Source organism: Daucus carota, chromosome 3 (genome assembly GCF_001625215.2).
Source record: "Daucus carota subsp. sativus chromosome 3, DH1 v3.0, whole genome shotgun sequence".
Classification (NCBI taxonomy): domain Eukaryota; kingdom Viridiplantae; phylum Streptophyta; class Magnoliopsida; order Apiales; family Apiaceae; genus Daucus; species Daucus carota.
In genome coordinates, this window is record NC_030383.2 from 53766030 (window position 1) to 53793669 (window position 27640).

At 34.1% G+C, this 27640-nt stretch overlaps 4 protein-coding genes across 47 annotated transcripts; 2 read left to right on the plus strand and 2 right to left on the minus strand.

The window, feature by feature from the left end:
- The first annotated feature begins 3886 nt into the window (after nucleotides 1-3886).
- Nucleotides 3887-11605, plus strand: LOC108214780 (uncharacterized). Of its 44 annotated transcripts, none has more exons than XR_010290090.1 (12): nucleotides 3889-4174; nucleotides 4289-4798; nucleotides 5161-6223; nucleotides 6460-7637; nucleotides 7906-7955; nucleotides 8996-9089; nucleotides 9224-9289; nucleotides 9378-9466; nucleotides 10022-10102; nucleotides 10181-10281; nucleotides 10479-10623; nucleotides 10790-11605. XR_010290090.1 is itself a non-coding variant. In XM_064089399.1 (9 exons), exons 5-9 carry the CDS (start codon nucleotides 7319-7321, stop codon nucleotides 10084-10086), a joined length of 342 nt encoding a protein of 113 aa, XP_063945469.1. In that variant the 5' UTR covers nucleotides 3888-4174; nucleotides 4289-4798; nucleotides 5161-5648; nucleotides 6177-6223; nucleotides 6460-7318; the 3' UTR covers nucleotides 10087-10208. The 44 variants fall into 44 exon arrangements, 18 of the variants coding, with proteins under 18 accessions (XP_063945468.1, XP_063945469.1, XP_063945470.1 ...); XR_010290080.1 differs by having other exon boundaries at nucleotides 3894-4174; nucleotides 5161-5648; nucleotides 6177-6223; nucleotides 7584-7637; nucleotides 9706-10281; XR_010290083.1 differs by having other exon boundaries at nucleotides 3894-4174; nucleotides 5161-5414; nucleotides 6177-6223; nucleotides 7372-7637; nucleotides 9706-10281.
- Nucleotides 11606-12066: 461 nt separating this feature from the next.
- On the minus strand, nucleotides 12067-14210 carry LOC108211893 (zinc transporter 5). Its single transcript, XM_017383607.2, has 3 exons — nucleotides 13602-14210; nucleotides 13354-13503; nucleotides 12067-12455 (listed from the first exon to the last, which is right to left on the minus strand). Exons 1-3 carry the CDS (start codon nucleotides 14169-14171, stop codon nucleotides 12150-12152), a joined length of 1026 nt encoding a protein of 341 aa, XP_017239096.1. The 5' UTR covers nucleotides 14172-14210; the 3' UTR covers nucleotides 12067-12149.
- Nucleotides 14211-18948: 4738 nt separating this feature from the next.
- LOC108210692 (probable ribose-5-phosphate isomerase 3, chloroplastic) lies at nucleotides 18949-20032 on the plus strand. The gene has a single exon (XM_017382079.2). The coding sequence runs from the start codon at nucleotides 19050-19052 to the stop codon at nucleotides 19881-19883; it is 834 nt and encodes a 277-aa protein (XP_017237568.1). The 5' UTR covers nucleotides 18949-19049; the 3' UTR covers nucleotides 19884-20032.
- Nucleotides 20033-22810: 2778 nt separating this feature from the next.
- LOC108213253 (DNA replication complex GINS protein PSF2) lies at nucleotides 22811-27556 on the minus strand. The gene is made up of 8 exons (XM_017385027.2): nucleotides 27319-27556; nucleotides 26997-27071; nucleotides 26789-26903; nucleotides 24589-24688; nucleotides 24468-24498; nucleotides 24296-24388; nucleotides 23475-23627; nucleotides 22811-23222 (listed from the first exon to the last, which is right to left on the minus strand). The coding sequence occupies exons 1-8, from the start codon at nucleotides 27364-27366 to the stop codon at nucleotides 23202-23204; spliced, it is 636 nt and encodes a 211-aa protein (XP_017240516.1). The 5' UTR covers nucleotides 27367-27556; the 3' UTR covers nucleotides 22811-23201.
- Nucleotides 27557-27640: the final 84 nt, after the last annotated feature.

Sequence of the window (27640 nt, forward strand, 5' to 3'; positions counted from 1 at the left end):
TCTATTTTTCTAATTTTCTAGATTTTTTGGATGAAAAATAGCAAAAATAAAAACTATTTTTTTAGTTTACGATATATTGGAAGCAAGTTTCAGAACTGCATTTTTTAAAATATCAAAAATAAAATCTACTTACCTTTTTTAGTATCAAAATTATTGGAAGAAAGTCTCAAATTATGTTTTAATTTTAAAAATATCAAAAATAAAAATTATTTTTGTAGTTTCGGATATATTCCATAGTTACGGCGCATCCGATAACTACTTTGACTAGCTGCTGTTGTGTAACTAAAATTCAAGCATTTATTTATTAGTTCATCTTCCTTCATTTTATGCTAATTCCGAACTTTTTCTAAAAAAAGATGTCCACGAATACTCCCACGAATATGTGTACAAGTTGATGCTCCTCCAATATATGTTTGCAAATGACAAGCATAGTCACATTGTTATGCTTAGGTAGGGTATCCGTTTGATGACGTTTGTGGGGATGAGTTATTTTGTAAACAATCTTTACTTTAATTTTGGGATCATCTAAGAATTTTTGCAAGGTTGTTGAGTATGTAAAATGATAAGGTAATTCTCAATCATATTTAAACCAAGGTGCTCTTAAGAACCTAATTTTATGTAAGTACTTGTAACTTCTCACTCTAATTGCCTCACAATCATGCACAATCAGTATTTCATCACCATTTTTCAAAACAAATTTTTTCACATAGGGTCTTGTTATCAGCAGTACCTTTATCTTCAAGATAATGTTTTAAAGTTCTATCATATGAACACTTAAACAGGAGTCTATATCAATGTTGACATCGTTAAGCGGATATTCATGTTTTGCGATGCCAATTTGCAAAACAGGAAAATGAAGTGGTTTGATACTAAAAATACCACCAAATTTATGATTCAGATAAAGATAATCTAGCTTCTAGACGGGGAAGACTTCATTAGCATCATAAAACTTGTCAACTTTTGAGATTTGAGAAGATGATGTTTCGGTTTCTGAGATTTTAGAAGAGAAGTTTCCGTTTTGGGGAGGTTGGCACTGGGAAGTGTTTACAAAAGTCTTTTTTGAACATCAAAATCTTTCACTGATAAGTCATGTCCACTATGATTCGAATGTTCAATACCAAAATGATAACACAGAAAATAAGATATTAATATTTAGACTATATAATTTTTTATCGTATCATAACATTTTTTACCAGTTTTACAACATATCTTTACCGCTGCATAACATTTTTTTACCTTTCACAACATTATCTAAGATACTATTAGTGTTAAGTTTTTTCACAAATCTAGTACTGTACTTTACTCAGAAAACTATAGCAAGAATAGTTATCATATATTATTCTTTCACTTAGAAAACTAGTGCAACAATAGTTATTTTGCCCTTAATATAAACATAAACAGTTTTTTGTGCATATTTATCTTCTCCATCTAATATAATAATGAGTCACACTATGCTAGATGCTTTGAATGGCGATAAAGATGATTGGCTTATAAGAGTATGAGTTTATCGAATGTGGGAGTTAGGGGTGAGCATTCGGTTAACCGAAACCGAAACCGAACTGAGCAAAAATTACCTACCAAAAACCGAACCGAAATTTTTTCGGTTTATAACCGAAACCAAAATTATTGTTTCGGTAATAACCGAAAACCGAAATTAAAAACCGAAATTCAAGACCAGTAACTAGTACATGTGAGTGTTGCTGTGTTCAGTGGTATCAACTCTGAGCCAAAAACGTAAAGCAATACAGATGAAAACCCAGATAACAGAAACTTAAAAAATGAAACACAGGAAGGCTAAAAAGCGCAGACCTGAAATGAAATTGCAGCGCTCTTGAGTTGGGATTTGAACGGGACGTTTTCTAACTTTAGGAGCACACATCGGAAGTGTATATATTAGGTCCTGGGATTCTCAAAAACTCCAGAGAAGAAGATTTTAGAGTAATATAGTTTTGTTATCGAATTGCTGGAAACTTGCCGTGTAAATAAGTAATATATGTATTATTGATATTATTAAATATTATTAAATATTGAAAATTCGGTTAACCGTTCGGTTTTCGGTTAACCGACGGTTAAAAACCGAATAACCGAAAAACCGAATTGTAGAATTTTCGCTACCGAAAACCGAACCGAAATTTATAATTCGGTTAACCGAACCGAAAAAATTTCGGTTATTCGGTCCGGTTTTCGGTTAACCGAACCGAATGCTCACCCCTAGTGGGAGTCGACAAATCTGAATACGAGAGAAAAAATATATAATCTTAACATGATATTGGTGGAAGAAAATAAATTAACTTTTGGTGATATATGTTTGTTGGTTATTCTTTTATAATATTTGTTTTGTTCATCGGACATGTTTGTTCTTGTTAATTTTTATATGATTTACTTTGTATACAGAAAAATATTATTAATGCAATATTTCAACAATATCTGTTTTCTCGGTTCAAGCACCTTTTAAGTGAAGACTGTTTATACAGTATTAAAAAATAAAGGTTGTTGCAAGCAAATGTAGTTATAGACGGCTATCTTATAAGTGTAATCAAAATAGATACTTATTATTTAAATATAATGATTATAAATACTTAATATTTCTAATATAATAAATAAACTATCGGTTGATAATTTTATCATTAATGTAACACAAGCGTATAATGGATATTCCATCGTTATTTTGACTTATTTTGTCATTAATGTATATAAGTAGGTAATTTTGGCATTTATTTTTTAATTTGTTTTGATATTTTTGATTTGGGTTATATATCAAACCAGCCACCCATTACGTCAAAATATCTCATTTTACCCACCCATCTCATTGGGGACTCGTTTAAGCCACTATAAACAAAATATATATCATTTTACCCATATCACTATTCATACTTTTTTGCTTAATCATTTATAAAAAATTAACCGTTTATTTTTTTACTACAAAACCACTTCGAGTACCTTCATGATTATCTCTAGTATTTATCAAAATTATTTGGGAATTAATAAAGCAACATAGCTATTATTTAATAAAAAAATTAGTTATAGATAGATATTTATGTGATCACCTTAACTATGTTGTTTTATTAATTTCCAAATTATTTTGATAAATACTATAGTCAATTATGAATGTACTCGAAGTTGTTTTGTAATAAAAAAATAAATAGTTGATTTTTTGATAAATGAACAAGTAAAAAGGTATGAATAGTGATGTCGGTAAAAATGATATATATTTGATTAATAGTGGTTTAAACGAGTCCCCGATGAGATTGGTGGGTAAAATGAGATATTTTGACGGAATGAGTGGCCAGTTTGATATATAACCTTTTTTGATTTTATTTATGGGAGAATTAAATATTTTGTTTTTTTATATTTTTCGATTTGAATAGGAAACATTTTTTTTAGGAATGGGTTAACCAAACAAACGAACCTCATTTTGCTTATAATATTAGAGTAAATAGATATATAATAGAAACCCCAGCTATAAAAAATAGTTAGTTAAAAAATAAGTTGACATATCAAAAATAAAAAATATAAATAATCTCATGAAATTACACTACAATCAATCATATCCTCGTAATTTTTGACCAAACTATTGTGGATAGTTATATTTATCGAACGAATACATATATAATAAATGTCACGTCATCAATTAGTATATTAAAATAATACATTCATTTATAATAATTTCAAATAATCATATTAACAAAACAAAATATATTATAGATTTTAAATAATGCTTTAAAGGTTACCGATCATTATGGTCAACCCATTACATGTGCTCAAAGATATATAATAAGAAATGTATATCTACTCGTAAATTAGAAGGATTTTAATATTTATATAAATAAATACAAATCAGCTTTATTATTGGGAGGAGGAAAAATAAAGATAAAAATCAGAATGTAAGTCCGTCTGGCACAAAGTACAGACTTACTGAGCCACAAGTCATTTGGACATGTCATTTGGACCTCAACTCAATCAATTGTGTTTGATATTTTGCTTCGGAGTTGGTCACTTGGGTCGCCAATTCACACATCTTAACAAAAATCTTAAAAAAATTGAGATTGCAAGAGATGAAACATTGGAGATGTATGATAAAAAAGACCCAATTAAGCGATGCTTATTTAACCTGCACCAGTTTCTTAGCTGTACGCCGAAGATGACTACTCTTACGCTTGGTAGCTTCTGCCTGGTAAAGTGAAAAATTCCATGAAGTTCTACTGTAATAATATAGGTATCCTTTTATCATATCACGTTCTAACACACACACACATGTAACATATTTAATCTCGTGTCATGTCTATAGTTTCTGGATCCAGAACAAACTATACTAGCAAGGCTTCCAACGATCATGGAGAAGATGAAAACACTTAGGTTGTGTTCACTTGGATTGGAGTGAATGGAATGGAGGGAGAATGAAATGAATTTTGTACTCAAAAATGGTGTTGATCAAAGAAAATGTATACAATTTTCATTCATTCAATCATTCCATTCTTACTATTTTAACTAGAATTATATCCCACATGTTTTGGAAGGAATGCTCATTCCATCTCTCCATCATATTTTTTTACAATCTTTATCACAAAAAAATTTAACTCATTCATATTTAGTCACTATTAGGCATTAGCTCATACTTTCTTCTTTCTCCATAAAATTTCTATATAATTTTTCATTACATTCTCCCCTCATTCCATTCCATCCAAGTGAACACAGCCTTATACTACACGATGTTAAATTTCATGATTTGTGTCATATATCCAATGTGCTGTGCCTCATCAAGAGTTCCCCTAACTTGCAAACCCTTAAGATATCAGTGGTAAGTATTACTAGTACTTATTGTATGAAGCACTAAAATGCTACGCTGGGCGACAGCTAATATTATGTAGTACTCCCTCCGTCCCAAAAAACGTTTCCCGTTTGTAATGTCGGCACTGTTCATAACATGAGACAAATTACTAATTTACGTCTAATCTATAAGATAAAATATAGTCATGAGTGATCTTGTTGGATTCATATTTATGTGTACTTTAATACGGTGAAGGTTTTATATTTAATACAAATATAAAATTAAAGATATTAATGATCAAAACTGTGTATTGGCAAACGTGATAAGTACAAATGAGAAAAGTATTTAGGGACGGAGGGAGTAGTAATCTTGTTCCTGTATATAATATGTAGGAGCCTCCAAGGAGTCCTGCAGACTTTATAAAGCTGAGCAGTACCTGGAATCACCAGATTGCGGCAGGAAGCTTGTCCTAAACCAACTCCATACCGTGGAAATAGGCAGGGCTGTGAGATCAAGGGCTAAGTTGCTTTTCCTAAATCTTTTGCAAGCATCTTCCCCCTCACTCCAGAGATTGTACTGGCATCCTTAACGGCTAAGTTAGTTACTCTACCTAAATCTTATGCGCGGATGTCCCTTCACTTCAAAGGTTGTGCTGGCATCCTTTCACTTGCCAAAACACTGTCAACTATTTCATATGAATAGAATTTGACATTTTTTTCCTTTATTCTTCTTGAACCATAAAAATTATGCTTTACTTTAAGCCTGTGCAATTTTATGCTTCTGCTAATTATACAAATTAAACAGATATTTATCTTTGTTTGGATTTTGTTACAAGGCTACTTCTGAAGTCATAAATATGAGCCGGTCTACATAGGATCAAGTATGCCAAATATGTAGCTTCATTTCATGTTTGATGAAATTACTAAATCAGTTTGTTTTTATTTGAATTTTACAGATTTTTGTGCATAAAAGAGTCAATTGTGGTAAAATGGAATATGATAGCACACTATGGCCTCAAGAGACTATCTCTTAATTGTTTAAGATATGGAGGATTCTCTCATACTTTCAAAACTTCATGCACTCTGTGATTTTACTTAGATTTTACAATCTCTTTTATTTTTATCGGGACATTTTGCTAATCTTCTTCACCTCTGGAACTCTTGGGCTCCCTTCTTTTCATAGTAGGGGTTGCATGCAAGTTTATAGATATAGTTTTTGTAGAATCTATGAACTCAAATTATGATTGGGATGTATTTATTCCAGTACATCAAGTCATCAACAGTTTGTATGATATTTTAGGTACTTTTTAAATTCAATTTTCGAAACTTGAAAAACAAAACTTGCCCTGAATTAAAATTCAGCCTTTTGCAAGTGTAAGACATTAAATTTAAATTGAGATTTTTTTCAGGGAGCAAGGGATACATACATGTTGCCTCGCAGGGTTCCCCATGTCAGGTAGGGCATAATGCTGCAAGTTTATTACATCTTAGATGAACACCTCACAAAGTTAATTAACCCTGCCCCTTTAATATATACTTGCTAAGACAATTTATATCTCTCCAAAAAAATCAAGTAGCTCCTTGCGGCTATTCTTATGTTCTGCAAATTGAATCTCATTGTTTGCATTATAGGCCTTATTTGTTACTTTTATCCAGAACAATTCCAACAAATAGTGCAAATTATTTTTGTAGATGAACATCCTTAAGTTGGACAAGAACCAGTTATCATGTCAGATTCCTCATTTGCTATTTCTAGACCAAATTAAGGTGATACCAATTGTTTTAACGGGCCAGTTTTGCATTAGGCTATCATTATAAATTATTCTTATGCAGGTGATTGATTGATCTCATAAAGGCTGTAAAAACTGAAGCAAAGTTAGTGTAATTGTAAATTATTATTTTGGAGGGGAACTTTTGGTTCTGGTAAAGCTCAGATTAAATAATTATTTCATCGGATTAACATGCCATTATTCATAAGAAATTTAGCACTACTAGCTACTAGATAGAGCTCATACTCGATGGTTTTTGTTGCTCTTTTTTAAAATATAAGCAAGAAACTAGGGTGATGATGCTCGTGCAGAATATTTAGTTCATCGGGCTTAATTTTTTTAGAAAGAGATTAAAATTCAACGATGCTTGTACATAATTATATCTCATTTTGATTTATACTTTAAATTTAACCTGGGAGTTCTTTGACACAGTTTATTCCACCTATGCAGCCACAAAGCACACTTCTCCTCTTAACCCTTCATCTCTCCATATTTTACTCCTCTGACTCCCCCATATTTGTTCGTCAACCTCTTTTCTCTTTAAAGCAAATTAGATCACTGTCGAGTTTCAGTTATTGTGATAGATATGTGCTCAAGAAATATGAGCTGTCTTCCATGTAGCTAGAATATAAAGTATGCCACACAGAGTTTGTAACCTGTCATGATGGATTCTAACTATTCCCTTAAAGTCTTAAACTACCAGAGTCCTTATTGTACTTGTACAGGTGGTGTCATCTGTATATCCATATAATTTATTTTGAGAGTGTTAAAGGGTTAGTAGAATGTATAGTGCTAATATACATTTTTATATTTTCTTTCCTTATATTTTTTTCAGAAAAGATATAAAGATAAAGGGCTTGCGACATGTCAGTGACTGATCAAAATTGCTTTAAATCTTTCGGAAACTCTTCTGTTGGTGTACTGTTGTTGGTGTCCGCATAATAATTAATTTTATTCAGCCTCTTTTCTTAACATCATAATTTAAAACTCAGCACTGCTATTTTGGAAGAGTATTAGTTCTTAATGTATTTATCTTTACAACCACAGATAGATGAGGTTATCCATGACATAATTGCAGAGCTGACTAATGCAAAGAAGGAGGTTAGTTCTTGTATATGAGATAAATGTATGTATCATATACAGCTCTCTGCAATATACTCCGCGTTATTGTAAAGGGCTTGCGACATGTCGGTAACTGATCAGAATTGCTTTAAATTTTTTGGAAACTCTTAAGTTTGGTGTACAGTTATTGGTGTCCGCATGATAATTAAATCTATTCAGCCATTTTTCTTAACATCGTAATTCAAAATTTAGCACTACTATTGTGGAAGAGTATTAGTTCTTGATGTATTTATCTTTACAACTACAGATAGATGAGGTGATCCATAACAGAACTGCAGAGCGACTAATACAAAGAAGGTTAGTTCTTGTATATGAGACGAATGATTGTATCATATACAGCTCTCTGCACTATACTCCAGGTTATTGTAATGGGTAATTGTTTGAGCCTGTTGAAGAATCAATTTTTTACTGATTTAATTATTTGGACTTGAAATTTTACAAGCATTTTCAAGTACAATATCTATAGTGATTTACCTCTCTCTTTTCATGTTATTTGCTCATATTTCCGAGTACTCGCCAGTATGTTTTCTTTTGACAGGTATATGAACTAACTTACTAATAAATACTTTACTAAATGTTATAGAATATTTTATATGACATTTTGAACTCTATACTTGGTTTTGTACTAAATGTTATATCAAGGTAGGTTAATATTTCCCTTTATTCGAAACTAAAAAATTTTGGTATCTGAAATTCGGTTGTGTGAAATGATAGGTTAGGTTAATTTTTAGTACTTATCACTTTCTAGTTTCTAGCAAGTGATCATAGAAGTAGATTCATTAAGGTCTATATAAAATACTCTCCATAGTGTTGGTCAATTGATCTACCAACTGAACTACAAATTTGCAAATTGGAGGCCCCTAATTAATTAATTAATTACCGCTACATAGATATTATGGCAAACACAACAAAAATGGGTGAATTGATTACCCCCCTTATAAATGTCTTTTGATTAATGTGTCAAACACTGACTTCCCATAGCTCTTATTACCACATGAAATTGAAATTATGTCTCCATCTGCCAAAGCTTCGTCATGTTTCTTTCAGATTCAAGTTTGCAAGAAGCAATGCCAGTTTCTTATATATGTCTTTTGGACTTTAGTAGCTACTATTTTTTGGGGCAATTCTATAAAAAACAATGCATACCAGTCTGGGATATGAAAGTTATATTTTCTATATTTACTACAGTATTACCTCAGTACCACAGTGCTTATAGATTTAGAACAAGGTTCATGCCCAAATTTGGAGTAGAAAGTTTTGCATTTACACCCTCAAAATTGGTAGATGGATTTTTGTAGATAGAAAAATAATGGAAAGCATTTTTCATAATGCTTCAGTTATTATTAGACGCATGGAAAGCTCGCATTCAAAACACAACAAATGTTATATTTTCTGCATCAATTTCTGCAAGTCAGAGACAGATGCTTCAAGGTGGAACCAAGTCTCCCTAAATGCTTCCAAGGCATCTATTCTAGTATATGTTTTCTTAATTTTTGTAAGAAAGTCACTAAGAGCCAAATCACAGGAACTGTGTTTTTCTAATTGTGAGTTCCAACTCTATGTAGGTGGGTCAAGGTTTGTCCGTAGATGCCAAAGCACAGATATTGGCTCTCCAGCACTGGATTGGAGCTGTAATCTTGTTATTTCTTTATTTTCTGCCTTGTTTTTCAATCTATGACTTCCTGCTGATTTCTTACTGGCCATATATTTATATACTAGATTGATCCGCGGCACCGATATAGGTATGGCTTGCATCTGTATTATGAGGAAGTGGTGTAAAACTGATGCTGGCAACCATTTTTCTAATGGTTAGTTTTTCTTTTTCAGCTCAGCTCAGCTCACTTGCATATTTTGAATTATGTGACTTTTGGATTCCTAAATGAAGATGGCACCAATGCATTTTCTATAAAAGCTTAACTCCGGGTTTTTCATTTTTTCCCCTCAAAGGCTGCTCATGACCTACAATTTATTGATCACTATGATCCACATTTATTATGAAATGATTACAAAGTAAACGGAAGTAAATCTGTAGTTCATAATTTTCCAGGTTAGATATGGGGATGCCAAAGATGTTGATCTTCGAAAATGCCCCAGATCAAAGCTTTGCCAATAGTGTATTAAGTACCTCAGAACTGTATGTGTATTGAGTGTATTCTCTTCTTTGCGTTACCTGATTGTGTTCCATTTAGAAGAAAATGTGACTGGACTACCATTTCTATTTTGGACATTATTACTCACTGTATATCATGGTTCATCTTTCTGCAATAATCAGCAAGAGAGAGAACACTATGAATATGTTGTTGAGGAGAAAATAGTGCATCAACAGACTGGAACTTTTCTAATTACAAACAACGGATTACCAGGGGCAAAATGGATATCTGTGATGAGTACCTGTCTGAAGCTCGATGCTGGTGAAATGAGATCCTAACGAAGATGAAAAATATGTAGTGAACTTCTGGTTCGAAATTCGATTTATATTTATTGTTACTCAATCGTTTCATGCTGTCATCTTTTACATTCAGAAAAAGAAAGAAGGTTTTCATGGTTGAAGCTTCCTCGCTGGAAGGGCTTTAGCTGCTGCTGGAAGGCTTGTGGAGTTGTGGTAAATAATTGAACACTTAAGGTAGCTGAAGTACTGGCCTCCAGTATCTTCATTCTTTGCTTTCTGTCATGAAATATCTATGGGGACTACATTAATAATCTTATCGAAATATTTTGAAGTTTTTATGTATCAAGATTATCATAATTAATAAAAGCACTGTAAGTCTATACTGAAATATTTTATAGTGACACAGCTGAAGTCACTTTATGTCTATGCAGGTATATTTAATTATGTATCTGATCCCGTTCAAATATCTATTCAGTCTATCTCGTCATACAATGGACATTACCGGCCAACTGATGAAAGGCTTGACAGTTTTCTGCATTTCTCAAGGATAATGGAGTGAACGTTGATGAAGTTGAAGTAAGTTTGTACCTTAGTTTTCAAATTTTAATATGAATGCTTCCGAGTTATAGAAACACTAGTGCCTCGTTGTCTTATAAGGAACTGTAGTATTATTGACCTGGGATCTCCCAGGTCATAGTTCGATTTATTATCTGATTCAAGGACAGGGACTTATCTAATGCAGTACATTGTCATCGGATACACAAAGCATGTGAAGATGCTTAAAATAATGACAGAAAATTAGGTAGAGCTGGTAGTGTTGAATATACAATCTCAGAGTCCCTCCAACCTGATAACATCCCCAAGGTGGAGGATACAATTCCAGTACATGAAGAAACTGAAGTGTTTGAACCGAAAAATAATTACAGCAAAACTCTCTCGGGTGGTCTTCAGAGTCCTGTTGCTAACGTGCCAAAGAAGTCAATACTAGAAAGAATCAATTCCAAGAAGGCTGCAAAGTCATATCAGTTAGGACACCACCTCGCACTAAAATGGTCGACAGGTGCTGGCCCGAGAATTGGCTGCATTGCTGACTATCCTGCAGAAATAAGACCTTGGAGTTGACTAGCCTATCTCCAAAGTCCCCACTCACACCACCAGTCTGTAGGCGAAAAGGTGCTCTTGCTTCACCCTTGCTCTCTCCTTGACAAAGCTGCATCAGTCAACTTGCATAGTTCTTTGAGTTGCAATGGCTTAACTTTCGCAGAGGACTTTATAGAAGCCGCCCAGCCACTGAAGTTCTTTTCCTTTGCGGTTAAGAAGGCTGTGACAAGAATTCCATTGATGCCGGGGAATTATGGAAGCACTCTCACGTTTAGAGAGAGACGATGCCTTTGTCATTACGAGAACTGTGAGACTATGTAGTTCAACTCCGCTTAGTTACATTGTTTAAAACAAATTGCAGCAAATTAATAATAAGAATCAATTTCGGTAGTCCTCTTTCAATACGTTGAAAATGTTAGATAAATCTTTGCTGTACTTTTACATCAGCTTTTTTATTTGTTCTGGGTCCTGCAGTGAGCCGAGTAGTTATTTATTCTATATTTGTATTGATCCAGGGTGATAACTGGAATATAGTAAACCAATAATGCACTGAATTTGGATGTAGTACATCGTGCATGAATTATGACTTCACTGGTGTGTAAGCAAATCGTTTACTTTACTCATTATATAAAACATACATAAGTCGACTTAAAATTAGAGATATGATAATGAGATGGGCTGAGCATAATTAGATAGTCGACATCAGGTTCGACTCTTGCGCAGCGTGATAAATATTAGAACAGTTACTCATTTGTAAGACATGTAAGTTTAAATTATCAGAAAGAAAATTAGAGATGAGATAATTTGCTTAAATTTATATGTGTTTCTTCTTTTCTCTGAAGTTATAATGAAGACTGATATAGCCACACTACAAACTTCAGAAGTACTAAACTCTTTCCATTTAAGTAAGTTAAAACATGTCCAAGAATTTGTAAATTTCTGTAAATTAACGTAAGTACTGAGCATGTATTGGAGGAATTTTCAGATTACATATCCAAAATTTAAGCCCATTTGGCTAGAAGAGACATACAACCAGCACCAAGAAGAAGGGAAACATTAGCTCCCAATTGGAGCTTTCCATCGTTTTGTAATTTGGGGCTCATGAAATCAACAGCAAGCAGATCAACCAGTGCCATATATATCAATATACCTGCTGATGCTGCATTGAAGCTGCCCTCGACAATCAAGGCTGTTGTACTATTCTCGTCGTAACTGTTTGTTATCCCTAATCCAATACAAATCCCAAGCGGCGTTGTCAGTGAGAAAAACAATGCCATTACAGCTACTGCCCGAGACTTGAATTTCGCCTGCATTCAGTAGTTTTACGCTGGAGTCAAGAGTCTATTCAAATATTAAGATTGTAACGTAAGCATGTAACTAATTTACTACCAAAGCCAGATCTCCCAGAACATTGTTTTTGAATATTGACGAATAAGTAGAGATATTTATTTTTTTTTTACTTTTTTAGTGACGAAAACTCCAAAAAAAATATACTCCCTTCGCCCCAACAGGTTCCACAACCATCGGACCACCTCTTGGGATTAAAGAGATATTTAATACATGTTGAATGTGAAGACACCCATTTGATTCCACACCAGTCAATCGTCATGCACGCCGTGGAGGGGGTGATTTGATTGACTGATCGATCTACAAGATTTATTCAAAGTGAAAGAACCAACCCAACCCAACAAATTACATATTTTAAATCACACAATTCCCGGTAATAAATAAAGTAGATATCTTACTTAATATACACATCATTCAAAATACTTTTAAAAGAGTCCGCTGAGCAGTGTTACAGAAATCGGGAATCGGGCCTAATCGGTTGAGCCACCGATTCAAGGATTAATCGGAAATCGGGGATTAATCGAAAGGATAAATCGGAGTTAAAATCGGGTTTATTTTAATATTAAAATATTATTTAATATCTAGTTATTATTGTATTAGCTATTTAGTAACTAATATATTTACTATATTCATAAACTCTATAATTATTCATATTTAAAATAATATAGTATTTTAATTTTAGTAATTTATCACATATACTTCGATTATGAAATATATATAAGGATTAATCGGATTTCAAAAATCGGATCGGTGGCCAACCTTGCAGAGGATTAATCGGGGATATATCGGTTAAATCGGGGATTTTTAGAACACTGCCGCTGAGTATTATAGATGATGAAGAGAGTATAGAGAGCTGACCTGAGTGATGCATCCGCCGAGGCCCATGCCCTCAAAAAATTGATGGAAAGTGAGTGCAGCCACCAGGGGTTTGATTGTTTTGGGACTCTCCGAAGCACCCAATGATATTCCAATTATCACAGAGTGCACAACTATTCCCAGTTCCAGTACCTTCAATATACAACACATAACAGCAACGGAATCAGGATTTCGAGACATTTGAAGTTAAAACTATATTACACATATCAAATATAAATCTCGGTACGTACTTGTGATACCACGCGTTGTCGAATAAGCTGTTGGGAGGGCTCCGAAGCCAAACCTCCATGAACATGGCCATGCACGTGAGTCCCCGAGTCCTCCACATCGGCAACAGCAACGGTATTTTGAGCTTTATTAGACATATGTGATTTGCTATAAAAAGAAGTCGCATAACTATCGATCATTAGAGTCCCGATTGCTGCAACCATGGCAATAAATCCCGTAAACGGGAATTTTCCCCAGGGATTTTCTTTCAAACACGGAGATGTCAAATTCTCAAACGCATCAGGAAGCACATGTATAAATCCGGTTGCCAAAATCACACCCGCGGCAAAAGCCTTAACCAGAAAAAACAAATTCTTCTCCGGACTCAAAGCCGGAATTATCTTTCCTAGAAAAGGAATACAAACACCGATTGCACTTGCTACAAGTATCGAAACTATAGCAACTATCTTATACTTCAAAGCTAGATTCTTGTCGCGCTCCTCTGCTTCGGAATCACATGTACATTCAGCTAAAATCAAATTCGGAATCATAAACAATACAAGAGAAAATAAAACAAACTGATGAGGTGACATGATGAGAAAAATTAAGAGAAGAGCGGTAGAACAACAATAAGGCCAACTAATGTTATATAGTGATCTTTAAATCCCGAGTCAACTCTTCTGGCCAACACAATGAGCTCATTTTATTAACTAGCTGTCACTATGAGTTGTAATAAACATTGGTTTATCAATTTTGTAATTAATAATCGGTTTCTTATATACTGTTTTTTACTAATTGTTCCCTGATATTCTGAATAAGATTCGAATTGCTTCCATCTATTCCAAGGGGAAAAAGTTCATTCATGGCTTCTGTTTTGGATTTATGCATAAATTTGAATGCGTATCTGACTAATTTTGGTGTTTTGTTTATATTTTTAGCATAATTAAGAGAATGATCTACGGAGATTATCGAACAACACATAGATTACATGTCAAGATGGTTATGTCACTTAAGTCCACAAATAACCATATGTCTACACAATGTCGACATATTACGTACGGTCAATTACTCAATTGCGGACTGTTCACAACAAGGTTATCTTATAAAACTACGACCAGTTAACTAGTCTACTATGGCTCTTGGCATAGCGTCTCTTTAATCGTAAGAAAGGTGGTCCGGACTCCGGAAGCTTCCTCTCTCCCAACAAGCAAGATGAGATCGCCACTTCTCTCATCATCGGTAATAGTTCTAAAAACCAGCGATTTAAGCAATTACTTTCCTCGGCTTAGGTCGAACCAGAAACAACTTGACCACTGTGTTCTAAGGGGTTATTTTTTGCTACATATTTTATTGATATGATTTTTTACTTTTTTTAGTAAGTATCAATTCAATAGTGAAATGTCATACGGCATCTACAAAAATGTCGCGTCGAACAAACCATAAAACAGAAACAATAGCTCATTAACCCATTCTTGTTGGAGATACAATCACGCCATTTGTTGAAGATGATATATTTACATATACCCGCTTCACCATATCCAGTTGGAACTAATCTGGTTTGAGCTATCGACCATAATTGCGATCCCATAAAAACTCTTATCACTAAATCAAACAGCATACTCTCACAAAAGAGAGAAATACCAAAACTCTCACTAAGGAGAGACTACAACGAAACTGAAATTGCAAATTAAATTAGAATTACAAAATAAAAGCAAACTTTAGATCCAGAAAATAAACCACAAAAACAAGAGAAACCGGACCCCTCTAAACCGTATAGCCATCAATTTGATCGGAGAAGACAAAAATCCGGATACTCCGATGGTTTTGATCTAAGAATTTTTATTGAAAAATGAAAAGAAAACAAGAGATGGGGGCTTGCCACCGGAGAAAACCGATGGTAGCCCCGGCGATTATAGTGGAGAAAGAAGCAAGGGAGGCGGCTCTGGAGAGAATTTTAGGTTTAGGTTTATTGATATGATTTTTAAAATTTCATTAATATAACATATCGTTTAAAATTAATATAATAGGTTAAATAAATAAATATTAATATATAAGTTTAATATATCTCATTAACACATCGATTAATCTTTAATTATCTAATTGACGCGTCAAGTTTAATGGAGTACACAAAAATATTGGAGTACAAAATTAGATAAAATATATTCTAATCATTTAAATTTTAAACATCCGATTTGCAGATTATATTCTATGACACAAATATTGTATCAAAAAATAGAGCAATTATCTTATAAATAGTAAGATACTATGTTCTACAATATAACTTATAAGCTGAACAATAATCTTCATGCTTGTTAAAAAAAATATTAATAATTAATTGATAATTATATTTAAGACTACATATAAATCATAAATTACATATAAATTTATATAATCAAAGATATTGCGCCGCTTGTTTGAGAAGCAGAAACCACTTCTTCTTCTTGACCCGTATTATTATATATAATATAATATATTATTATTCTTTTTATAAATTTTCTTATTTTATACACTAATTTATACGTGATTAGAGTCAAGATTTCAAATGAGTGAAAATAAAAAAATTTAGAAAATAATTGTAAATGTTATAATAAGAATCATATTCTATTTACAAATAATAGAAATGAGAAAATAATTATGAAGTTTATAGTACGAATCATATTCTATTTACAAAATCTTATTTTATTTGATTTTAAACATAAAAAGAATAAAAGTCATATTTTAATTCTTATTAATTTTTACAAAATTTACTTATATTTTGTTTATAACACAAAAAAAGGGACGTATGTTCACAAAATCTTCTTCAAAGTGATTTAGATAATTAAAAGTATAATTTCTTTTCACATTTTAATATTATATATAATTTATTTTTATTAACATTATAATCATTTATCAAATAATAATATCTGACGGTTATTATTTGTTTTGTGGTACAGAAATTAGAAACAACGAACCAAACAATCAAATTATCAGCTTTAGGCTTGTTATATATAAGGATATAATAATAGAGTTAAGTTCAATGTATACCACATTTTTTCTGAAGACCTGGAGACCACATATGTTCTGCAAGTAAAATATTTCATAAAAACATTGCAAAACGTATAGTTTTACAAATCATGTTCAACGAAATCACTCTTTCATTTAAAATCTTGAATATCATATAAGTTTTACATGTGGAACATTACAAAATGTTTTGTTCAATGAAATATTTTTAGTTTGCAGAACATTTGTTCAATTTGCAGAACATACATTATCTACTTATTAAACATAAACGATTTTCAAAAATTTTAGTGAATACATGATATTTGTAGAACATATTTTACAAAATAATGTATTTTATAGTGTTTTGATTGCAGAACATACGTTGTCTCCGATTAAATAGCGGTCTCCATAGAACTTTCCTCAATAATAATATAGGTGTCATAGGTGATTCATAATATTTATTTTTTATTTTAATATTCAAATAACTTCAAAATAAAATAATATTAGATTTTTAAATAATTAATAAACATATTTTAGTTAATATATTTTTATTAGACATATTAAAAAAATTATTTAATGTGTTAAGTAATGCTTAATAGTTAAGTTTGTCGGAAAAAAATACTTAAAAATTTGGTCAAAAAGATATGTTTTGGTGATAATATTTAGATATGTTTTAATTATGATAAAAAGACTCATTAAAATATATATTTTTTTATCAAATATTAATATTTTATTATCAACATTAAAATTTTAAAAAATTATTCTTATCAAGATTTCGACGAGTCATTCTTTCCCTTTAAAAATTTAACTTATACAAGACACTGTTAGCGGAGGAATCTGGTGATAACAAGATTCGGGGAGGGTTGCTGGAATTAGTGGTGGTTGATGACGGTGGACGACGGAGTATGGGTGGTGATTTTAGGTTTGGCTGAGATCGTTCGGGGAATCAGGGTTTCTCACAATATCGAAGGAGTATTCGTTCTTGCAAGGGTTATGTCCTCCCCCAAAACGATGTGCCTACGTACCCTATTTATAGGGATCAAGTCAGACGTAGTTCTTGGGGAACAAGTAACCTAATCAGAATAGGTTTCTCATTCCTAGGTTCCAGCGATGGGTCACCGCCTTAGATTAGACAGATATGGGCTTTTGGAGCCCAGCCTCCTCCGAGAAGCATGGAACTAGGTGGGCTGACCAGTACTAGCCCACGTAGACCTTCCCAGACTCAGCTGTATGGGCTAGCCCTCCGTCTTCTCTGAGGGCGAGGCTGAAGGTGGGACTGGACCCAAGATAAAACAATAATAACTAGGCCTGAGGATCAGGCGTATCTGGTCCTTTCCACACTGGGCGAGGAAGAAGGGTATTGGGCGAGGACTCAATAGCTGAAGGCGAGGACCCCATCAAAGACTTGGGCCGCCAGATGCTGGGCCGCGCGACTTGACCCACGTTAAGGGCGAGGATCCACATCGGGCGAGGATTTGGACAGAGACCAGGTCTTTACCTGACGCTGGGGCTTGTGCCCTGGATCAGGATGTGGGCGAGGGCCTGGGTGAAGGCGAGGTTGACCTCTGAAAATGAGCCCTCCTGTTTATAAGACGAGATTTATGAAATCATCTTCCGAGTTGATATTTGGCCATAACACACGCCTTGGTCAAAACATATATTACTCTCTGTACCACCTCGTTATCAATTATTCATGTCAAAAGATTATAAGCATCAAATATGAATAAATCAGAACGAATAATAAAATAATATTTTTGAACTTTTATTTGCATAGTTTTATCATTTTCCTTCCTCTTTCTGAGTAAACGTATTATTCCATTACTTGGCGTGTATTCAACTGGAATTTTAATAAATTATTTTTAATCTATGAATTTTAATAGATTGTATTTGATTTTGATTTTTGCGAATTCTTGATAAAACGTCACATCATTGATATATAGTTTTTAGGATTTAAGCACAATATTTCAAAATCTCATAAATTCTGACGGGATTTCAAAAAACTTAAAATACACTGGACAAATCCTACAAAGTCCACTATTTTATGAAATTCAAGAAAAATCATTAACATTTGAATACCATCGAATTTTAATGGATTTTAAATAATCTGAATTGAATACCATCAGATTTTTAAGCATAATTTAAAATCCCGACATAATACCACCCTATTTTGTATCATAACTTAAAATCACTCTCAAATGAATATCTTCAAATATCATTGGAAAAAAAAATCCTATATAAAATACACCCACCTAAATAAGCCTTCAAAATATTTGCTTGACAATTAAAACTTTTATCAGATTCCTTCAAAAAAAAACTTTTATCAGATTAAATTTTGGGGCCACAGCAAGATATGATAAATTTCTGAAACGAATGGTCTGCAAAATTCACTTTTAGTCAGCAGCAGTTCACACATGACACAACAACAACATTAGTTTAGTTTAGTTTTGGTCTTCTCCCCCATCTTCCCCACCCAATCTCTCTCTCTCTCTCCCATGGCCACTCTCTCTCTCCTCTCTCTCCCATCTCTCCACCGCAAGACAACCCCCCACCTCTCTCTCCGGCCCCACACAACCCCCTCTCCCTCCTTCATCACCTTCTCCTCTCCCTCCCCATCTCCCCCAACTCTCTCCCAAGACGACCTCAAAAAACTCGCCGCCGACAAGGCCGTCGACTACGTCAAATCCGGCATGGTCCTCGGCCTCGGCACCGGCTCCACCGCCGCCTTCGTCGTCTCCAAGCTCGGCGAACTCCTCGCCAACAACGCCCTCACTGACATTGTAGGTATCCCCACTTCTCAACGCACTTATGAACAAGCATTGTCTCTTAACATTCCTTTATCGACTCTCGATGCTCATCCGCATCTCGATTTAGCAATCGACGGTGCGGATGAGGTGGACCCTGATTTGAATTTAGTCAAGGGCCGTGGAGGTGCCCTTTTGAGGGAGAAGATGGTGGAGGCTGCTTCCGATAAGTTTGTTGTAGTTGTGGATGATTCCAAGCTTGTTAGCGGGCTCGGTGGGAGTGGACTTGCAATGCCGGTTGAGGTTGTGCAGTTTTGTTGGAAGTATAATTTGGTCAGGTTGCAAGATATGTTTAAGGATCAAGGGGTAGAGGCCAAATTAAGATTAGATGGGGAGAAACCGTATGTCACGGATAATATGAACTATATTGTGGATTTGTATTTCAAGACTCCGATCACGGATGCTCCTGCTGCTGGGAAAGAGATTTCGAGTTTGGAAGGTGTGGTGGAACATGGGCTGTTTCTTGATATGACCACTGCAGTGATTATTGCTGGTAGTGATGGAGTTAGTGTTAAGAGCAAGTGATTTATGGTGAGAAATTCAGAACTGTGTTTTAATTGTGGAAGGTTTTCGTGAATTTGTTGTAACTTAATATATGTGATATATGAATAAAGTTTTGATTGTTTGTACAATTTTGGGTCAAAATTGAATAAATGTACACTGATTTACTTTGATGTGTCTGGTTCTTGTGTTGCTTAAAGGAAGAAATATGGAGTTAGATGATTGTGCTTGATTGCTTTGTTTGACTTATTGTCCGTAGATGTTTTTGTTTGAATGTTGATTCAATATATTCATGTGCATAGATGAGTTAATATGTTGAATTAGGAATGCTTGCTGGGTAATTTGACAATATGTTGCTGATGTTGGAAAGTGTCGCTTAAATTTACTAAATGTGCCCTAATTTACTTTGATGTATTTGGTTCTTGTGTTGCTTAAAGGAAGAAATTTTGAGCTGTTGGACGATTGTACTTGTATTGAAATTTTGGGTTGTTGGATGATTGTGCTTGACTGCTTGTATTGTTTTTTCTTGAGATATTGTTGATTGATGCTTCTGTTTGAATGTTGATTATATATACTAGTTTATATGGTAAAATTCAATGCTTGATGGATAATCGTATAGTGCATTGTTGTAAAGCGTTTTTCTTTAGCAGACAAAACTTTTCTCATAAATTAACATATAGTGAACATCTTTCTAGAATTGTTTAAATAACTCTGATATTCAATTGTGGCATTCGAGAATCTTGTCGGAACATTCAGAAATGTTGCAGATCGAATTCCCTTAGGATCTGTTATGTAAGATTAGTAGTAGGGGATGAAGGACGGAGCTGCATGTTGGAGCTTTTTGTATAATTAGTTTAAAATGGATTCTTCAACTTTATATCCCCTTCATCTTGCACCATATTTATAATAACCATATTATTAGTTATAGCATCATCAGCACAGAAGAAATTGTGAAATGGAGTACTTCCATGATCCCATAGCAATTTGATCCTATGAGAAGTTGTGACCTTAATTGGAAATGGTTGACTAAAGACTTTAAGTATAAAATGTCCTTAGTATTGAAGTTTTAATGGTATCTATGAAGATGTGAATTTGGAGGTCCAGGCACAATGTTGAGTCTTGAAATGCTTGCAATAGATGAAAGTCTCTTAATGCTTAAAATTTTATGCTTTATCATTTTAGATAACATGTCTTGCAGGTGGATACTAGAAAGGATGTTGAGGTGGGGTTAGGATGGGGTGCTTTACTTATCAGGCTTAATGAATGTACCCTTTAATTGACGTGAATCTGTGATTCCTCTAACTCTTATAACCAGTAAACACATAATATCAGTAGAAATCAGATCTCTTCTCACCTGCTTTTGCTTTTATTGCTATTTATATAAATTCTTGTGTAAGCACTACATTTAAGTTCTGAGTTCACATTATTTTTTCTAAATTTTGCTTTGTTCAGCATATATGGATCGAATCTTTTTTGCATTGATGTGTTTGTTGACCAAGTGCAGTTCCCTTCTCTCTGTTTATCTTTTGGTGGATTATATAGGGGATCATTCAGTATGTTAGTTTGATTTTCCTTTGCCAAGTTAATATATCAGTTTTGAAGCAGGAAATATGGGAAAATGAGGATAAAGGACAAATGTTTTGTATTTACCTTTTCTTTTGAGTAATTTAGTGTTTGGTTGACTAGTAGGGTGAGGCAACAATCGAAGCTTCTCTTAGTGTTTAGATGCAATATGATATCCACTAAAACATGACTTTCCTTTGTGATCTGCTTGCATAGAGTCTTGCTTTGTTGTGAGATTTACTAGATTTCTTTTGTGTGAAATTAAAATTTTGCTTAAACCAGTAATGATTTGTTATGTTGTGAAATAGATGCAATGCATAACCAGAGTCTAGAACTAGATTCATATGGTATCATTTATGTGCAATTGTGAGCTATATTTCCACTTTTCAGGCCTTAACATCTTACAAGTCGTTAGTTTAGAAGTACCTGGAGCTATATTTCCGCTTTTCAGGCCTTAACATCTGACTAGCCATGGAACTTGTTAAGATATTGCAGAAAAACAGAGAACATGCTGAGTTGCTGACAGCAAACATTGTTTATTTCTGTGCAAGCTCATTTGATGTAACTTTAAAGTTTGGATAGTTGCCTGCAGCATCCGGTGATACTTCAAAAAATTTCCGTTCTGTAAACATGGAAATATTTTAGTACTTGTTCTGTAACATTTGTTTATTGCCAAGATAAACAAAGCTAAACATTTTGTTTATAACTATCATCTTATCTCACTGTCTATACCCCGTACTGCTTAGCAGAGCTTGTAATTCGGGAACCAACTAATAGTTGGAAGATGTTTGAACAATTCTTGAGCACAACCCTTTTAAAGTACTAGCTTATTCAGGATAGAAACTTGATGAGCATGTGTGCTGTTTGACATAGGGATACATGATAGAAGTGTTAATATAATTCTTCGCCCTTGCCTTTTTGAAATTCCTCGGGTAACATACTTTATGCAGGTTCCGAACATTGTAATCTTGAAGAATTTTTTTTGGTACTGTTTCTTTAATGCCCTCATAGAGTTGCTAATCAAGTGTTAGTAGTTACTGAGCTTAGAATGTAAGTGAGATGTCTTGTTGAAGCCAAGTGATTTTGTTTTGATTGTAAATGGATCATTTTCTTCTGGTGTAAAATGAATCAATCCCTATCCAAACCTCCATCACAAAACAAGAGGATATGCTTTTGTTGATCAACTGAATCTCCCATCTATTGAACATTTGAAATATAACAACCAAACATGAGGTTGTTGGGACCACTCTTCTAGTGGAAAGTTATTCACTTTCACTTCTTTGGGCTTAATAGAGTATACATCTATTGTACAAGAAAATATTGCACATTTTCTGTGTTGCATTAGAACCCTTAAGTGGTCACCTCTCAACAAAAATCTCAGTCTCATGTAATGATCGATATCCATATATAAACCCTTCTAATAACTCTATTATCATTGTTTTTAAGGTAACAATCGTTCACATGATACTTCAAATCAAAAATGCGAAACAAGAGCTATTTTGTCACTAGCAACTTAAAGGTAGGATTATATAAAGATAGACCTGGGTTATACATGACGGAGGTTATCAGCAAAAGTAACGATGTTGCCTCCCATGAGGTTGGTTATCTGAGAGATTAAAATCTTGGTGCAACTTTAAAACAAAGTACTATAGAATTTTTACTTAACCAGACAAAGATTGCCCAGTAACTTTCATGTGACTTCCACCATTCCATCTACGTATGCTGGTCCTGCTTGAAGCCTTTTCCATAGAAGACGAAATTGTAGTTGCTGCTGTTAATTTATCGAGGTCGAAGCGGTCGCTGGAAGACGAGACATGAATTAATAGACAGAAACTAATCATACAACTAAGTGGCTTTTAATTGTTGTTTGAGAAAGGAAAATTGTGAGTCATTCTTCACAATAATGCAAGATTTACATATTATGATTAAATGGTTTTTTTTGTCAGAATATTATCAGTAAATGTTATATACAAAGGAGATGAAGAAATTCCTAGTAATCAAATTTTTATGATTGCTACTTCCAGTATTTAAAAATTTAAAAAGTGAACTTACTCTTGGTCCACGATCAGGTGCTTGTGTACGTGCATCAGGCCTTCTCTCTGCATCTTGTATCATCTCTGGACTATCAAGTTTATAAAATGTCTCGAGAGCTTTTGCAACAAATGGGCGTACTATATTCACTTCCATTGCTGACAAGTTCAACAGCTGCAGTTTCAGAGAAGAGATTAAAGGGTAGCTATAAAGATAGCATGAAATGTGTATCTTCTCTTTTCTTGTCATTATACTCTGTATGTTTTGGCTTGGGTGGAAAAGAAGGCTGGGGAAGGGGTCGTATGGGTGATTTCTTTAGCATCTAACTTTTCATTCACATTCTCTCAGTTAAATAAAGCACAAACACCCCACATTTTGATATATATGAAGAATGTGTACCACCAACACTATCCCCCTCCAGTAGCACAAACACCAACCAGTTTCTGCATCCCGTCCTGAAAATCTTGAGTAATTTAAATATTTTTATGGTACTTTGCATTTTATATATAGTTGCCACGTAGTTCTAAGAATATCTATAGTTAGTTACATTAAACCTAGCGAAGCAGGATAACTTGGGTCATAGGCATAGTATATTAGTATCTGAACTCCGAAGTGGTGGCAACTTTTCAGCTGCATTAGACAACTAGAATGGTGCTCTGTACAATAGTCATCAACATGAAAATACATAATTTATCTCATTTTTACTCCACCTTGCACCTTTTACCATGGCAGATAGGTGATTTATATATCCCTATTCCCAAGGACGAGGCATATATTTTACAGATGATGCTTACGTTATATATTCATGATGATATAATCTTCAAAGCAGAGGCCAATTATACCTTTACTGCATAAGTACGTTCAGATATTATCTCTAATCCCGTGCCAATTTTGTGGAATCTAACATCTTTGATGTCTTCAATAAGAGACCTCACCTACAAGAACAATTAATATTATACTCTAGGCGAAAGTAACAACGAAGAAATTTACTAACATATACAGTTTTAGGCTTACCATATATATGTCTGGAATGTCATCACGAGCACTACAGAACAGAAAAAATAGATCAACCTTTTGTAAGAAAATTTATGCCAGGTATAACTGTAGTCTATAGAAAATATGCGAATATACTCACTGGTCGAAAAGAAGTCTTGCTATTTCTACATAATGGAATGGAAGTGGTTGAAAATCCCTAGCTGAGTCACGCTCTGCTTCCAAGACCTGCGTTAACTTTTCTGTTCACATAGCAAACGTCAATGTCAGACCAGTTTGCATTTTCATTTTATATAAATAACTATACAATACTATTATTCTAAACAGGGAATCGAGAAAATTAAAATGCCTTATAAGCAAGAGACGAGCTAAGTCTTACATCTAGAAAAAATAGCAAGTAGAATTTATGCCTTTACAAGCATCAGACAATCTAAACTTTACATCTAGAAAAAGTTAGCAAGTAGAGTATGCCACATAACCCGATACAAACACCTTAAGTATCCCTAAAAGACAACACAAAAGAAGCTTGTTATATTCTCTGAACAAGTTGTCAAAATCAGAAGCATGTGATCATGGTATAAAACTGCTTCTTTTACCTTATTTTCTTAAAAAACTACTGCTGTTTTACCTTGATGGCTTGATTGATCTGAATGTAATGCCAATATTACTAGCAATTCCCGGTTTCCTAAAATATACAACATTAAACAAAGATCACATGGACTTTCGTTTACCCTTCTCAAAATTCTCACCACTCAAATGAGGTAAACATTTACTTAACATTATCTCCATGTAAAGATTGGAATAACAGGGCAGCAATGTCAGACTAATCGAAACATATCCGTCTGACCAAACACAAAATCTGAATTTCGAGTGTCAATGCCCACATCCGAGTGACAAGCGTCCGACATGGTCACTGTAGGTGAAAATAAGGGTCAGCATAACATAGAATGTACCTCACCTAAGATGGTATACTTTACAGTCCCAAATCTCCAATTCTATAGGGCAGGAGGGCAAAGCCTTCACTTTCCCTGTCGAGTAGGGCTAAACGGCTTTGTTACCCCCAGCTTAGCATATCGCAACACAGTCATGTTATTATCCAAATCATATGGCTCCATGGTATAAAACTGCTGCTTGAACTATATCTACTATTTCCTAATCATGTTTCAAAAACTAGTTTTTATGATATGATAATCACTACTGCTATTAGCTATCCTATATACAGTTTTAAAGTATCTTACATGAACTTTCATCAACTAAAAGTATTCTTCTAAAAACTTAACAGTCAACAGTCAAACAAGGTACTGGCTCTCTACACTTATTTCAGTATTAGGTACTTTCTAAACAAGGTACCAATGGCAGAGTATTTAGGAAAATTGCATCTGACCAGACACTCTATCTGAGGTACTGGCTTTCTGTGCCTCTAAGGATCAGAGGCCATTTCATTATAAAATCCATATATGTGTTCATTTAAATTGGGAAATAATGCAGCTTATGCAAATTAAGGAATATACAGAGTTTGTCAATCTCATGGAAATGTGCTATTCAAAATTCTAGGAAGCATGTACTCTTCAAAATGGGTGCCGTATGCATGTCCGATCCGTTGGCTCCGCTGAGTACGTGCCGGACTCACCAAGTGGCATGTCGACACACATACGGCAGTTGATGCCTTAGACACAGGAACAACACAGGGGCGACAAGGCACACCTTAAACAGCCCAATAAACTTCTTTTAACCTAATTTTAGAGCCTTTCTCATCTCTTTTCTCTGCATAATTTTTTTCTCATCTGCACCTCTTTTTCTTTTCTCTCTTCTGCAAAAAATGCTTTAAGGACTACACTTTTACAAAACAAGAGGGTTTAAATTAAGAAATGCTAGACACCAAACAAACAAACTTCGAAAAAGGCCCGACTATCGTCTCATATGGATTCTTCAATGAATGAAAATGCATCAGAATGAATCTTATATAATATATTTGATTACCACTTATTGTAAAGACGTTTAATAATATTTGGTTATAAGCTAGCACGCCTAAAAGTAGTAACAAATAAACGTAGGCTTCTCACTTAATTCAAAAAGAGGTAATGATAAAGAGTAGGCATCTCACTTAATTCATCCAAGATGAGCCCCGACTAATGAATCCTCAACATCCAATTTCTATCAAAATTTTACTTTTAAACTTTTTCCTATGTTGCTATATACTATTATCACTCCGTGTTCAAGTGCATAACATCCGATTATCAGTTTTCATAGTTATGAGATTCTCTTTAAACCGAATTCAATTTTTTCCTAATATTCAGTCTGCAAAATTACTGTAGCTAATTTAGGTGAATGAGCAAACTCACCGACTGACATCCAATCAGGAAGTCTTATTGTACACTTCCCTCTCTTCTTTAAGGCCACTGCTAACCATAAAGGCACCTGAGTTGCAATTTGCGGACGAAAAGGGCCAAAATCCCCCTACAAATCATGAAAAATAACAAATACATCAACTGATCAACCAAAAGGAGCACATAAAAAAAGAGAGTACAGGTGTGGGATATCGAAAAGTACAGATATCAAATTAAGAGGATCCATCCTTATGTTCGGAACAATCTCAACCATTTCATCTTCAGCAAGAAACTCCAACTGCAAAGATCAAATCCCACTATCAAAATCTCTCAATAATTGAGGCCCAAATTGTACAAATTATGAAATACCCAATATCACTAAACCATCAAAATTGCATCTTTATGATGCAATCCTCCAAGAAAACAAAACCCCACATCGAATCGAGGCCTAAGTTATACATAGAGAGGGAGAAGGAGGGAGAAAGAGAGAGAGAGAGAGAGAGAGAGAGAGAGAGAGAGAGAGAGAGAGAGAGAGAGATTGTCACCTCTGCAGCAGAAAAAGCAGAGCCATGAGGATCGGATTGACTTGCCATGCCCAAAAGATTTTGAACAAATCAGTACAGAGATGAAAGGCGAAATGGTTTAAAAAATGTATGGCACCAGACAGAGTTCAGACCCTGTTAAGCTGAAATGCGATGGCGGGAAATTTGGCGGCCTATAATTTGATGTACATGGCAACCGGTAAACAAACCCTATAACTCGATCGATTATAAACGGTCGGTCGACAAATTTGTGATTGATTTTTCGTTATCACCAATTCACCGTTTGAAATATTAATATCGCAAATATCATGACATAAAAAATCCT